We start from the raw sequence: 15,151 nt of genomic DNA, 5'->3' as shown, positions 1-15,151 counted from the left end.
CAATTTTTTATTTCACTTAATATTATGCATATCAATCTGTAACTTTTATGTAATGTGTTTTCCTCCATTAAAATTAAAGAACCATACAAATTAGAGACTGTTCATTTCTTTGGAAGAGAGCAAATTCAGGGGATCCCCCACCATAGCTGCCATCTTTGAAAACATGTTATTAATAACTTAAACTGTAAACATAAACACACCCTGGTACTTCTCAGTTCTGTGCTGACTGTACAGCTGTACCATAAGGTATGTTCTAACTTTATTCAAATCAAAATTACATTAATGTAATGGATTATGTAAATTCACTGTATACATTTGGCAGGTTTCTGACAGAGCAATTAGAAGTCGAGGACTGGGCGTGTAGAGCTTATATCCTGCATCTGGCACTGTTTCAAATCCTCCCACACTTTGTTTTGCATTCTGCACTCTCCTGGCTCTGTTAATCATATGCAAAATCAGTCCCATATTCTCAGCACCTTCAGTATACAGTATATATTGTTTCTGCTTGTTTTGTCTGCCTGCAAGCGAGCAATGCTAATCTGAAAATTCAATCAAAGATTGTTGTTGTCACGTCTCACTGTTATCATTTTAGCTTTGTCTTTTGTGGATTGTATTTTCTCTGCTGCTGTTTTGTTTTTTTGTGTAACATGACATTTAATAATTTGTCAATTTTGTCACAATTCTGCAGAATGGATGATGCAGAGGCTTGTTTCATATTGAGCAGCCGTAACGAGGTGGATCGCATGGCTGCGGTAAGACAAAAAATAAGAAATGACAAATTATGAACTATGCTGTAATTCTGATTTATGAGTTTTCAGAAATTAATGCTGTCTGTCACAGAGACAGCTGCATAATGTTTTGTTGTTTCCCCCCTCAGGACCATCAGACCATCCTAAGAGCTTGGGCAGTGAAAGACTTTGCTCCAAATTGTCCCCTATATGTCCAGATACTCAAACCTGAAAATAAGTTCCATGTTAAATTCGCAGGTGAGAGTTTCTAAATTAAATAATGAGTTAGCGATCACGCAACTACACGTTCAGTTAAGTCAGTACGTTTTTGGACAATGACACAGTTGCTTTGTAATTTTGCCTCTGTACATCATCATGATGGATTTAAATGTAAACAGTTAAGGTCGACTGAAGCTGAGAGGTTTTATCTGCTTTATTTGATATGGAATAATGAGGGGAGAGGTCTCACCTGACCATGAAACTGTTTATCAGTCCAATAACCTTTGGACATCTGGCTAAATAGGAACTATATATATAAAAATGGCTGTAATTCCTAAACAGTTAGTGCAACACTTTTATTAAACCCTTTTATTCACCCCTTGAATTAAAGTCTGAACTTTCAATCAAAGCTTGATTGTGTGGTTTAAAATGCACTGTGGTGGTGTGCACAGACAAAACAACAAAAATTATTTTTTGCCCATAAAAAAAAGCAAATGGAGAATTATTTTACAGCCCACTTCTTTCCCTTTATATACACTCATTGGTCACTTCATTTGGTATACCTGTTCAACATCTCGTTAGCACAAGCAGCTAATCCATCACATGGCAGCAACTTAGTGGATATAGGCATGTAGACTTGGTTAAAGCGACGTGCTGAAGTTCAAAGTGAGCATCAGAATGGAGAAGAAAGCTGATTTAAGTGACTTTGAACATGACATGGTTGCCGGTGCCAGATGGGTGCTCTGAGTACTTCAGAAAAAAGAGGTCCAACCGAGTACTAGCTAGGTGTACATAATGAAATGGCCAGTGAGTCTATTTACCAGTAGCTTTTGTTCAGTCTATGGTAATCAGACGTTTATAAACCTTGCAGTTTGTTCTTTTACACCTAACAACTGCCCAAACAATTGGCTATTTCAGGTTTAAATGTGAGGCTAAAGCCAAGAGTTGATTAGCTTAGCTCAGCATAAATGTGTAACTCCCCATAACACCAGCATGTACTGTAAGAATTAATGAGATTGTGATTTAGCAAGAATTTGGGGAGTTAAGTGTATTTGTTAACAAATACAAATCTGTAAGACAGCTCTGATTGTGCACACAAGTAAATGCACACATGAACTTGGCTAAGCCTTACCGTATACTTGCCTTTGCAGTGATGATGGGGCTGTTACAACTTTGTACAGTGACACACAATATAATCACCCCATTATAACATTATTGCAAGTTGTAGAGTACTGTGAGTACTTCTCAGCCAGCTCTGCTGATCAACTATTTTCTTCATTTTCAGATCATGTTGTTTGCGAGGAAGAGTTCAAGTACGCCATGCTGGCTCTCAACTGTGTTTGCCCTGCCACCTCCACTTTGGTCACACTCCTTGTACACACTTCCCGTGGACGGTCAGTTCTTCTACAAAACCTCCTCAGGCTGTTTGATTACTCCTTAGTGAGACTGCAAAGTTCAAATTTCTTCACATTTTCATGTCTGCTGATGCATAAATAGGGCCCATGGAGCTGCCACAGAGAGGTGAGAAAGCCAAGCCAAAGACAAAAGTCCCAGCTCATTGTGAAGCTCAGCAGGATGTAGGAGAGAGTGCACCAAAAGAGAGAACAGCCGCCACCGAGATTGATTTCTTTTAGCATGTGTTTCCTTTGTAACGCCGTATGAAAAGCACTCCAGTGGAAAATGATTTTTTCACAGCATGCAAACAGATCGCGCTTAAAAGCTGATTTCAGTGCTCGAGGGAAACAGCATTAAAGAAGAATAAATAGGCTTTAGTTAGTGCTTGCTGTGTTCCTGTCAACCCTTCAGAAAGCTTTGTGTATTTTCTATTCTGAATTTTTAAAATTGCAGACATTTTCCACACAGGTGTAACAATATGTACCTGAACGTACCGTATTTCAGTCTGCATGTTTCCTTTGCTTGTGTGGGCGTCTTTGTGTGAACCGCAGCTCATCATGGCGCTGCAGTGGGAAATAAAACGGGATCAGGAGTTACCAATCGTCACGAGCATGTTATTTTAATCGGAAATATGAAAGTTAGAGTGAGAAATCCAATTTACATGTCTTCTTATGCAAATATTAATAACTACTAAGAAGCAAGTCTGTAAACCACCACCTTGGGGTTGCTCTGAGCATCTCTCACAGCCCATTAAACTCCATCAAAGCACTTGAACAATTACAGTAATAACCGGAAGTCATTACAAAGGGCATATTAGCACAAAACTGCCTGACTGACACAGATAAATTAAGCTGCCTGCTTTTGCCAGGAGACTTTTGTGACCCCAAGGGTCTAGAGGGAGGTGTGCAGCAAAGAAGAGTTTTTCTTTCACAACGGATGATTATCTCTGATGCTGAATAGACTGAATAGGTTTACGTGTTAAATTTACCCATCCATCTGTATTTCCTCTGAATGATTCCAGAGAAGGACAGCAATCCCCGGAGCAGTGGCAGAGGATGTATGGATGTTGCTCCGGCAACGAGGTCTACCACATCAAAGTGTGTGACAGCAAGTTCTTTGGAGAGTACAATGGCAAAAGCTTCACATATGCCTCCTTTCATGCTCACAAGAAGTGAGTAGCTTTGTAAGCAAATGCATCTCCCTTAGAGATTAAAATGTTTGCTTGTCTGTTTAGTTTAGTGTTACACAGCATTAAGTGCTGCAGCTGTGCTTTTCTGCTGAAAGTCATATTCTGTGTGTCGCAGACTACAAAAACACTGGTTTTAATTTCATGCATGTTTAGATAACACTTCTGCTCTTGTTTGAAGAAAAAACTGTGCCAAATTGCTGTCTTGCCTAGAATTATAAAAGGAAGATGATATCATCCTTATATCCGTCCTTTACAAATAAAGCTACTGGCATCAGCTAATCCTGGCTTGAAAACTGGAAACAGGTAGAAGCATTAGCTTGTCTCTGTCCAAAGGTATCTAAATCCACCTATCAGCACCTTTAAAACCCATCAAACAACTGTTCTGCAGAGGGCAGAGTTTAAAGTTTAAAAATTATTCAAGATTACATAGAATGAATTTGAAGCGTTATCTAAATTAATTTTCATTTCAAAGGTTAATGAGACCCAAAAACTTCATGTCCATTATATTCAGTTATATCTGATGAAGGCTGCCTAAAATTATGCTGACTTTGCACACACATAAGACTTTAGGGGCTTCTTCTTTCCGTCCAATAATTTTCCATAATTTTCAATTTAGAATTGTGTCTCATGTCTATCTGTTATACTGTCTCTGGTGCTACACACAACCTAACTTAGAGGTGACCAAAGATACCACAGTCTGCCCTGCACCAGTTCAACACCTGTCTGTCTAATATACAGCGTTATATATGGTCTGGCACCTCCACCAATGAGTGATCTTATTAAACAAAAGCCTAGCAGTGTTGCCAGGTCTCGAATGACTCAAGCCACTGTTAGAGGTGATTGTGAATTGGCATTTAGACGGATCACCTTTTTACAGAATGCTCTGTCATATCAGGGAGTGAGCTTCTGGAATAGTCTTCCACTGTCAGTGAAAAAAAGTACAAGTCTCCCTATCTTTAAGACTCACTTAAAAGGGTGGCTGAGGGACACACAAACATGTGATCATGTTTAATTGATCTTTATATTGGACGTGAAAAAGAATTAGTGTATTACAAAAAGGGAAACAACTATTGGTGTAATGGGTCAGTGCAATATCAGGACAGTCAGGGCATGTGTAATACTGGGGTTTGTGCAATATAATTGATGTGTTTCCGTTATTGTTCTCTGTATTGTCCTCTGTTGTCCCCTCTTCTTGTCATTGTTTGTTCTAATATGATGTGATCACTGTTTAAGTCCTTGTCACATGATCTGTAAATAGTGTCTTTGTATGTTTGTACTATTTTGTGTGTAACACCAACCTGCCAGAGGGTCTGCACATGGAAATTAGCCCAAGGCTATAATCTGGCATATTTACATTTGTTAAAATGTTCATTAATATGTATTGTCCCTCTTTCTAAATAAAGTAAAATTACACTAAATTAAATTAACACAGTTCATCACTGTACACTAAACAACATCACTGAAAATCTACCCAGTCTAACCTGCTCTTACCATCTAGTGTATTTTTTAGTAATATGGATTGAAACATTCGATTGGAAATTAAGTGCTACTTTTAAAAAATTTCTCTGCTTATGCTTGCTCCACTTACCAAGTACACCAAACAGAACTTCTTATCTGAACCACGAGCGCATCGCAGCAATGAAATGAAAAAAAAAAAGAAGAATACATGCAGGCCAGGTCATCTGGTGACTTAACTGTCTCCGTGGCATCAGTTAAAAGGACAAAAGACAGCTTGTAAAAACTGACGTTGCTTGAAAGTATTTTGTGTAACTACCACTCAGATGTAACTACTCGTTAACTGAAGGTGCCGTTCGGGATCATTCCAAACTCCTTTAACCCCAGATAAGGAGCATGTGGCTCTGCCTATGGTGTTTGGAATGTAGAAAGTCTATCTGGTCATGACATAAGAATCACACTGATGCTCCATCAAAATAGGATGTAAGAAGCTCCACTTTGGGGTTTTTCTTGTGTTCCCATGTCTTTCATGTACAGTCTGGTAGCTGCTTTGTCTTGCTGGAAGAGTCCACTGCCATCAGGGAGTGGTATTAGTGTTGTGTTCAAACTAAAATCTACTATTCATCGGGATCTAAGAGAGAACGGCATATCATATTAGCAATTGAACTAGCTGCAAAACAATATCAGTCAGATGATCTTTTGTGGGATTGTATCAGGTTATCAAGGAAAGCTCAGTATTTCTTAACACCTCCTGTTTTGTATAATTTTAACAAAGTGCTACAAGGAAAATTTATTTGATATAGGAATAACCTGCCAATATCAGCAAAAGACAACAAGTACATTTAATATGCATAGAGGCTAATTATTCATCTTGGAGCTCTCATTAAGATGCAAATTAAAGTTTTTCTTTTTTTCATGTTGTAAAATTAAATTAGCTAATAATACCTCAAACTTATACCTCTTTGATGACAACTCTGAGAAGATAGATCCGTTTAGATGAGAAAGAATGAGTAGAAACACCAACAAATATGCCTTAAGATTGCAAATCTTATTAAAGCTATCAATAGCTGTTAAGCAATTAAAAGACTTACTACTGAATTTTCAGTTTTAATTTGAAGTTTCTGTGCTCATCCAATCTGAAAATCTAGTCTTTAAACGTATGAGTAGAACTGCTCTTTTTCTTTTGTCCTCAGTCTTCTACCAAGCAGGTCCTTCAGGCGCTTTAGTCTAACAGCAGGTATGTGATCCCCAGGTATGGTGTTTGTCTGATTGGTATAAAGAGGGAAGACAACAAGAGCATCCTGTTGAACCCTGGGCCACGCCACATCATGGCTTCTACAGACACCTGCTACTACATCAACATCACCAAGGAGGAAAACTCAGCCTTCATCTTCAACCAGGAGGAGAAGAAGGGTGGTCCTGCTGGGGGACTCTTTGATGGGCCTTCACAGCTTCCTGTCCACAGCATCATTGCCAGCATGGGTGAGAAAGAAAACAAACTGATCACGTTCGATCAAACTTAGAACTGAGATTCTGTCATATGAACCAGATTGGATGTATTTACAGGTACGGTTGCCATGGATCTTCAGAATACAACCCCTCCTGACGCTTCAGTAGGTAAACTGGTCCCACCTACAGTAAATGGAGCTGGAAGTCGTAGGCCGAGCATTGCTCCGGTTCAGGAATTAGCAGACTCTGCCTCAATCTTGCCATGTGATCTGCTAAGTGACCAATCAGAAGATGACTCAGTCTTCACAGATGAAAAAGGCCACTCATCTACAGAGTAAGGATTCTGGTTTTCTGTGCATGTGTCAACACACGCAGTTTAATACCATCAATCCATTTTCCTAACTTCTTGTCCAGTTCGGGGTAGTGGGAAGTCTGGAGTCTATACCGGCTCTCATAGAGGGAAAGGCAGGTTACACCCTGCACAGCTCAGAGAGCCAGACAACCATTCACTATCACATTGACAACTATAGATCATTGAGAATTACCAGTTAACAGGGAGAACATTAAAAAAAAAAACACACAGAAAGGTGGCAGATGGTAACTGGATTCAAAATCAGGACTCTCTTGCTGTGAAAATGCACGTTAAAGCCATTGACTGTATCTAAAAGATGGACATAGCCTCTGTGTTCATAGTGTTTATGTATCTTGAATCTACATTGTTTTTACTGGACAGCAAGGTTCAAAATATCTGGCTTCACAATTATTTATAACTTCAGTTAACAACTTCGTAGTGAGTTTAAGGTCTTAGTCACTGCCACTGATGTTTGTTTTGTAAAATATGACACAGTTTTGAGTAAATAGATGGTAGCAACTTCCATCTATTATATACAGTCTATTCCTAAACCTATTTACAAGGAGACCAAGCAGAAACCACACCTAAAGAAATAGATTTTAAAAAAGACAGCAGGGAGTATTATTAGCGTTATTGGTTATTAGGCTTAAATTTTTCTCAGGTAGAACATGATTTTTTGTAATCTTATATTTTTGCAGTCACTTTAAGTTTGTATTCTTGTTTAAGTTCACAACATGAACTTTAGCATGCTGGCATGGGTTCATGTTGTTCTTGTTCAACTTGAACAAGAACAACATGAACTTTAGCCAGGGTGACATAAAATACACATTTAATATCTGCCAGCATTCTGAATACAAGGCATACATCCATGTACATGTGCAAATTAAGGCAGTCTTAATGTTTAATACAACTACTTTATTTACTGGTTTGTAGTACCCTGCCTATATATTATACAAGAAAAACAAACAATGTTTCTGACCTGTTTGATTTCTGTAGTGGTCAGTGCTACTGTACTGTACTCCTTAATATTCTCTTTTTTTTCTCTAAGTAACAGAGACCAGTTTTGGGTTTTTTATTAAAAAAATAAAGGAAAGGAAAATCCTGTATGGTTTATGAAATGTGTCGTTCATTCTTTTTGCATTCGTTGCCAGGTATGTGAAAGGTTATCCCCCTAACTCTCCGTACATTGGGAGCTCGCCCACCTTGTGCCATCTGTTGGCTGAAAAAGCCCCGTTTTGCTGCCTACGTCTGGACCAGGTGGGCAGTCGATGTTCCTTCAACTTAGTCACTCAAATTACTTACTGCCTCAATCACTCCCTCTCTCCTCTCTCTGGCCTTCACTTCATAAAAGCAAGCCTAAAATACCTCCATGTTTCTGAGTTTTTTTTCTGTCTTTGCAGGGGTGCAGGCACAACAGCTTCGAGGATGCCAAAGCGTACGGGTTTAAAAACAAGCTCATAATCGTTTCGGCCGAAACAGCAGGGAACGGTCTCTATAACTTCATAGTGCCTCTCAGAGCCTATTACAGACCCAGGAAAGAACTCAACCCTATTGTCTTGCTGTTGGATAACCCGTGAGTTCGCCCTCGCGGCGCGCACACACGCCTGCCACACGCGCATTGTCCCTTTCTTCTCCCTTCACTCCATCCTTCACCGTTTCACACCGGGAAACATTATGTATGTTAAAAGCCTGCGTCAGCCGAGCACTTAGGACACGGCTGTGGAGGCGGGACTCCATTGTCAGCCCTGATGTTAGGTTAGTGCTGTACCGCTTGCAGTGACGGTGTGTTTTGAGTGACAAAGAAAATAAAAACGCTGCTCTCTGTACCTCCAGACGGTCACCATGGTAACTTGCTTTGCCTTGAACCTGAATGATTTAGATTGCTACAAGGGGAGGAAAAGATGGAGAAAATGATTTCTTTGGAGAGCACTACGCAGGCTTTCATCCACAGCCCTGATGTGTCCCTTTCAGCCCCCACATGCCAGCTCTCAGGACTCTCATGGAAACAGACAGATAACAATAACTCTCCGTTCATGCAGCGCTCTCTCTTTCTCTCTTCCTATTGGTGTCGCACGCATACAAATACAAACACCCACGCACTTACGACAGCCTTGGGTCTCTAGTCAGCAGGACTGGGCAGATGCATATGCAGTAACGTTCTGTCAGCAGCTAAATCTCTCTGAGTGGACTCAGCCTGAAGACACTAACAGGGAATTAAAGCTACCATTTAGGGGCTTTGGGGAACCTGTGCTCACTGCTGCACATACTATAGGAGCATAGCAGCTACTTAGTCAAAAATCTTAATGCTTTCTACTTTAATAGACTTTATTTGATGTTTTGTCTTGTTTTTTTGAGGAGAGGTCAGGGCCATTTCATTTTGCCAGCTGAGATTTGAATGCCCATCTCATGTTATTATAACTCATCGCTGCACATTAAACAAAATGACAAGAAATGGCATGTCTACAAGAAATACTATTCATTTTTCGTGTAGCTCTTTTTAACAATGCAGCAGTTCAATAACAGAAAGATAAACATCATTAGTAACACTATATTTACATAATGTCAGAAGTGTGGCTACACACAGCAAAATATTAAACAAGTATTAGAAGAAGCCAACATGTTTTCAGAGAAAGTAAGTTTGAGCTCTGCTAGCTGGCTACCACTTTTCTATGCTTGAATTATACACTTATCTCTTTAAATTCTGTTATATATTCATGTAAAAAGGTTCATGAAAACTAAATGCACCATATATACTTCCCCCAGGCCTGATAATCACTTCTTGGAGGCTATCTGCTGTTTCCCAATGGTCTACTACATGGCTGGATCCATAGACAAGTGAGACTGTCACATAACTTTCTGCTTTCATTTTCAGTTTCGATATCTATTACATTCGCTTTTTTATATATTGTGCTTCTTTATTGTGTGTGCATTTCAGTCTGGACAGCCTGCTCCAGTGTGGGATCATCTACGCCGATAACCTGGTCGTTGTGGATAAAGAGAGCACCATGAGCGCTGAGGAAGACTACATGGCCGATGCCAAAACTATTGTCAATGTGCAGACAATGTTCAGGTAAAGTGAGCATTTTTTCCAGTCGTTCATATATTATTCATGAACCGCAGTCAGTTTGTTATGAAATGATGCCTGAGCTTCTAATTCCTCTTTTTTTTCTATCACTTTCTCCCACTCAAGGTTGTTTCCCAGTCTCAGTATAATCACAGAGCTTACTCACCCATCCAACATGAGATTCATGCAGTTCAGAGCGAAGGACTGCTACTCATTGGCTCTCTCTAAGTTGGAAAAGGTAAAAACAGCATGAGGGAGCTTATGGTTAGTTGCCCTGTAGGCCTTTACAGACGCTTTGCTTTTGTGTGTCCTGTCTCTCCCCCACAGAAGGAGCGTGACAAAGGCTCCAACTTGGCCTTCATGTTTCGCCTACCCTTCGCTGCGGGCAGAGTCTTCAGTATCAGCATGCTGGACACCCTCCTCTACCAGGTTGGTACACACTTGCAGCGAAACGCGTAGTCTGAGATGACTCTTTTTTAACACTAGGTGAAAGAAATGAGTAATGTCTGAATGATGGCTCATAGCAGCAGAAAAACAGCATCACCTGAAGATGGTGAGCAGCGTTACCATCATAAAGCACAAGTGCCCTCTTGTGTTCAGTGACTGATTAAAAAGTTTCCCCATTTCTTTTATCGATTGCATTTATAGCTGTCATGGCTATGTGTGTGTGTATGTATGAAGCGATACAAGTAATTTTCTGCTATTCTTTGTTAGTCTTTTGTGAAAGATTACATGATCCTTATTGCAAGACTGCTGCTGGGGCTGGATACCACCCCAGGATCAGGATACCTGTGTGCTGTGAGTGTGACAGAAGAAAATAATTAATGAAAACAAAGAAGCACAGTGCAGCCCATATGCCCTAATAGTATATGCTATCATGTGCTGTTCTAGATGAAAGTAAAAGAGGAGGATCTGTGGATTGGCACTTACGGGAGACTGTTCCAGAAGCTCTGCTCTTCTAGTGCTGAAATTCCTATTGGGATCTATCGAACTGAGTCACACATTTTCTGTACTTCTGAGGTGAGATCTAAGCAAGATGTCAGGCTATCAATCTCCAGTCCCAGAACTTATTTATTAAATACACAAAAAACAAATGAATGTATGCAGTGATGTATTTCCATTGAGATCTCATTTTGGTGCTTGAGCAAAAACTAGAAACAGAAGAAAATGATTTACCTCAATACATAATGGTCAGCCTCCCTTCTTTAAAGCTGTGTAAATGTAACTTATTGTCTCTCCACCTCAGTCGCAGGTGTCAGTCAGCGTTGATGACTGCGAGGACACAAAGGATAAAGGGGACGAGTCTCGCAACAACGACCCGATCACCGATCACCCCCTGCTGAGGAAGAAGAGCATGCAGTGGGCTCGGCGTCTGAGTAAGAAAAGTGTGCGGTGGCAGGGGGCAAGCCGGGATTCGAGCAAAGAAAACGCCCAGCGCATTGCCCAGCAGCGCCTCAACCTCTACAGGCGCTCTGAGAGGGAAGAGCTGTCAGAACTGGTCCGCAACCGCATGAGGCACCTGGGCCTCCCCACATCTGGATATGGTAATGATAGACACGAGAAAACCAACAGCTCAGTACTTAATCGTTTTTAATCTAACTGCTGTTTGTGTACCTGTAGATGACCTGACAAATCTGACAGCCAGTGATGTCATGAACAGAGTTAATCTGGGTTACCTACAAGGTATTCAGCTCATGATCCTGCAAATACAGTTTCATCATGGCATCGCCGTTTGTGCTTGACTGTGGTGATGTTTGTGTTTCAGATGAACAGAACGATCACCAAAATACTCTCTCCTATGTTCTTATTAACCCATCTCCTGACACTAGGCTGGAGCTCAACGATGTTGTGTAAGTTTTACAACTTTATGTTGCTGCGTTCCCTTCCTCCACATCGTTCTATTTGGATGTATTTACATGGCTGCTCTAATCAAATTATTCAATGGTGAAGGAGAAAAAAAAATGCCAGTAAGATATTAATGTGCACTATAATTAAAATAAAGTGACTTGCCAATATTTTTATGTTACTAATGAATGAAAGATTACTATTTATAATTTGTAGAAGTAAATCCATAAAAATGGCATATTAACTAATAGGGTTTTACGTGTTACAACTTTACATTTTTTGTCAGTTTATTAGGCAACTAAGCTGTAAAGAGACAAAGGCTTAGCTGGTTTTTATAGTAGATTATGTTGCAACTAATGCGCAGAAATCGAAAAGAGTACTGGACGTAATTTTGTCTGATGGCCAGAAGCACACCTTTTATAAATGTAAATAAAAGATTTATAATGAAGATTGCTGTATATGTAATATGTATATACTGTTTTGTTTTGTTTTTTTAATTAAAAGTGATGTCAGTAATATTTATAATCGCTTCAATTGGCTTTATATTGTAAAGTAAAGACACTACAATGATAGAGAGAAAACTCCAACAATTAGATGACCCCCTATGAGCAAGAACTTGGTGACAGTGGGAAGGAAAAACTCCCTTTTAACAGGAAAAAACCTCTGGCAGAACCAGGCTTAGCGAAGGGCATGACCGGTTGAGGCTAAGGGGTGGGAGGGTGGGACAAAAGACATGCTGTGGAAGAGAGTGAGAGATGAACAATATCTAATTATTAAATGCTGAGTGGTGTATAAACAGAGAGTGAAAAAAGAGAAAGAAACACTCATGGGAAGCACCCGGCACTCTAGATCTATTGCAGTGTAACTAAGGGAGGTTTCAGTGTCACCTAATACAGCCCTAACTAGATGCATTATCAAAAAGGAAAGTTTTAATCCTAATATCAAAATTAGAGAGGGTGTCTGTCTACCGAATCCAAACTGGGAGCTGGTTCCACAGATTAGGGGCCTAAAAGCTGAAGGCTCTGCCTCCCGTTCTACTTTTAAGTATCCTAGGAACCACCAGTAACCCCTAGAGTAGGGGTGTTGAACTCCAGGTCTCGAGGGCCGGTGCCTGCAGGCTTTAGATATCACCCTGGGTCAACACACCTGAATCAAATGATTAGTTCATTACCAGGCTTCTGGAGAACTTCAGGACATGTTGAGGAGGTAATTTAGCCATTTAAATCAGCTGTGTTGGATCAAGGACACATCTAAAACCTGCAGGACACCGGCCCTCGAGGCCTGGAGTTCGACACCTGTGCCCTAGAGCATTAGAGCAAAGCGCTCTAATGGGGTGATATGATACAATGAGGTCTTTAAGATGTCCTGGTCTTTTCATTCTTCAGTGAGCTGACTGAGTATGGAGCAGTTTTAATAATGGGCGAGATGCATCTGCATTTCATTGCTTTCTGCTCTCTTTCTCCCACCCAGCTACTTGATTCGTTCGGACCCTCTGGCTCACGTCCCCGAGGAGCCTCCTGTCCACAGCAGCAGCCTGAAAGAGAGACATGAGTCCAGCATGGACACCAGAGAGGACACCCAGCTCTGATACCCTGACATCCTTTATTGCTACACTCATTACCCCAGCTTCAGCTTCTGTGGGGGTCTTGTTGCATCCGTGCAGGTCTAGTCTGAAAGAGGACAATTCGTGCTACAAATTTTCAGCACCTGCAGTCTGCCACTGTATTATACGAGTGCCTAATGTTTGTCAGGTGACAGCTGATGTCATCGGTGACATTTTCATCCTCTTGCCACAAACTCTGTAAAAAATAGTGTGTTGATATTTGTGAGAGCTCTTTTTAAATGAGCAGTCAGGGAAATGCTTGTTATGAAGTAAAGTAAGCTAACTGAAGGAATGTCAGTCAGTTTGATCAGAGCTAAAGATCCGGCTCTGGTTAGAATGAATCGGATTCACTTAGCCATTCAAGTATGAGCACAGAAATATGTCTTTGTTATGAGTGTCTTTGTCATTGAAAGCTACTGAACTCTGGTGGTTTGGTTTGAAGTATCTTTATTGGAGAAATTGTGACATTGAAGTTCAGGATTTAATCCTCTTTCCTTGCTTTTTTTTGAGAATATCAGGTGATCATATTTTGAATTTCCCTGGATAAACATGTTCTGTTTACCACCACTCGCATAAACTCAAGCGTAACTTGCGACACTACATGACTCAAATAAAAATATATGCTTTAAACTCCCAAAGCTTAATTTTTGCAGCTGAAGAATAGAAGTAGATTTTTAGTGATGTAGATTAGTATTATGTACAAACAATGGTGGTTACTTATATGTTTGTTGCAGTGCATTTCTTAGACTGGATGAGGTATCTACTACTACAAGAGCTTAGTTCAACCCTTTAAACAGGCTGTGCCATGTATTCAATATTGTGTCATAAAGTATTTAGTTGATTAACACTATATTAGTAATTAGAGAGCGCCATTTTTCTTTCAGCACCGCTAAGTGAAACACTTTTGCCTCATAATATACAATTGTGGTTGCTTTGGCCTAATGTAAGAGTCTTTCTGACTCTTTGACTTCGTACTTATTTGAGTGTTGAACTTATTTATACTTGAGTCTTATTTTATTCGCACATTAAAGTGCTATATGATGAACATAACATACTGAAATGATTTCAAGTTGCCTATATTGTTTTTTACTATAGCAACATGTCTATTACTAAGCAATGAGATTAAAGGAATAGTCTGATGCTTTAGAGATTTTGCAAGAATTTTGAGACGACTGCTACTGCTTAAATTGTTTTAAGATAATGTCATAAAAATGTTAGCTTACTTTAAGATAAGCACCATAAAGGGGGGGAGCAACCAACCTGCCCAGAGGCCGCAATAGACTGAGCTAAGTAACATGTTAAATCTAATTTAGGCTATTTAATTATTTGAATTGTGAAAATATAATTTATGGATTGTTTATTGTGTTTATACAAGCCTCTGTTTATTCCTTCTTCTTCTTCTCTCAACAACCCAGAACCAGTTAATGAATAAACCCAAGAACAAACTTGTACCTCTAAATGCACAGACACAAATCACTTATGTACCTGCATGAAAATATGGGACATTTAATACATTATTTATAGATCATTAAAGTCCTATTATTTAATAAAACAAGTTATTGGGATACTTTCAAGGTGAAATCTGATTTTTGTTGTTGCCATAACAGGAAGTTATGATTTGGTTGTGATTTATAAAATGTTGTTTTATAAATGGCCTTGAATGTATGTACGAAGTGGGTTTGACCAGTGAGACGCTCCCTCTAATCTCTGTTTGAAAGATTGTAAACTTCAGATTGCTTCTAACTGGCTTTTGAGACCTGACCTGATTTTATGAGAAATGTGTTTGCCCTGATGAGCAGGAGGAAGCTGCAGCTAAAACTCGTCAATTTTCTTTGGTGCCCGATGAGGCTGA

General features: G+C 39.8%; 1 protein-coding gene across 3 annotated transcripts in view; it reads left to right on the top strand.

Moving 5' to 3' along the window:
* Positions 1–14,988, top strand: part of kcnt1a (potassium sodium-activated channel subfamily T member 1a) — a 38,507-nt gene extending 23,519 nt beyond the window's left edge. For 2 of the 3 annotated variants that reach the window (XM_039614418.1, XM_039614420.1), the window contains exons 13-31: positions 689–752; positions 878–986; positions 2,233–2,341; positions 2,445–2,468; positions 3,364–3,513; positions 6,239–6,468; positions 6,553–6,769; positions 7,939–8,044; positions 8,188–8,360; positions 9,551–9,622; positions 9,723–9,857; positions 9,978–10,089; positions 10,179–10,280; positions 10,566–10,649; positions 10,743–10,871; positions 11,098–11,395; positions 11,472–11,534; positions 11,617–11,701; positions 13,167–14,988. In XM_039614418.1, the coding sequence (XP_039470352.1) occupies positions 689–752; positions 878–986; positions 2,233–2,341; positions 2,445–2,468; positions 3,364–3,513; positions 6,239–6,468; positions 6,553–6,769; positions 7,939–8,044; positions 8,188–8,360; positions 9,551–9,622; positions 9,723–9,857; positions 9,978–10,089; positions 10,179–10,280; positions 10,566–10,649; positions 10,743–10,871; positions 11,098–11,395; positions 11,472–11,534; positions 11,617–11,701; positions 13,167–13,284 (2,380 nt within the window). In that variant the 3' untranslated portion in view covers positions 13,285–14,988. The remainder of the gene's footprint in view (positions 1–688; positions 753–877; positions 987–2,232; positions 2,342–2,444; positions 2,469–3,363; positions 3,514–6,238; positions 6,469–6,552; positions 6,770–7,938; positions 8,045–8,187; positions 8,361–9,550; positions 9,623–9,722; positions 9,858–9,977; positions 10,090–10,178; positions 10,281–10,565; positions 10,650–10,742; positions 10,872–11,097; positions 11,396–11,471; positions 11,535–11,616; positions 11,702–13,166) is intronic. The other variant, XM_039614419.1, reaches the window with a different exon arrangement.
* The last annotated feature ends 163 nt before the right edge of the window (positions 14,989–15,151 follow it).

This window comes from Oreochromis aureus, linkage group 7, assembly GCF_013358895.1.
Source record: "Oreochromis aureus strain Israel breed Guangdong linkage group 7, ZZ_aureus, whole genome shotgun sequence".
Classification (NCBI taxonomy): Eukaryota; Metazoa; Chordata; class Actinopteri; order Cichliformes; family Cichlidae; genus Oreochromis; species Oreochromis aureus.
This window is presented reverse-complemented; position numbering and strand designations above follow the sequence as displayed.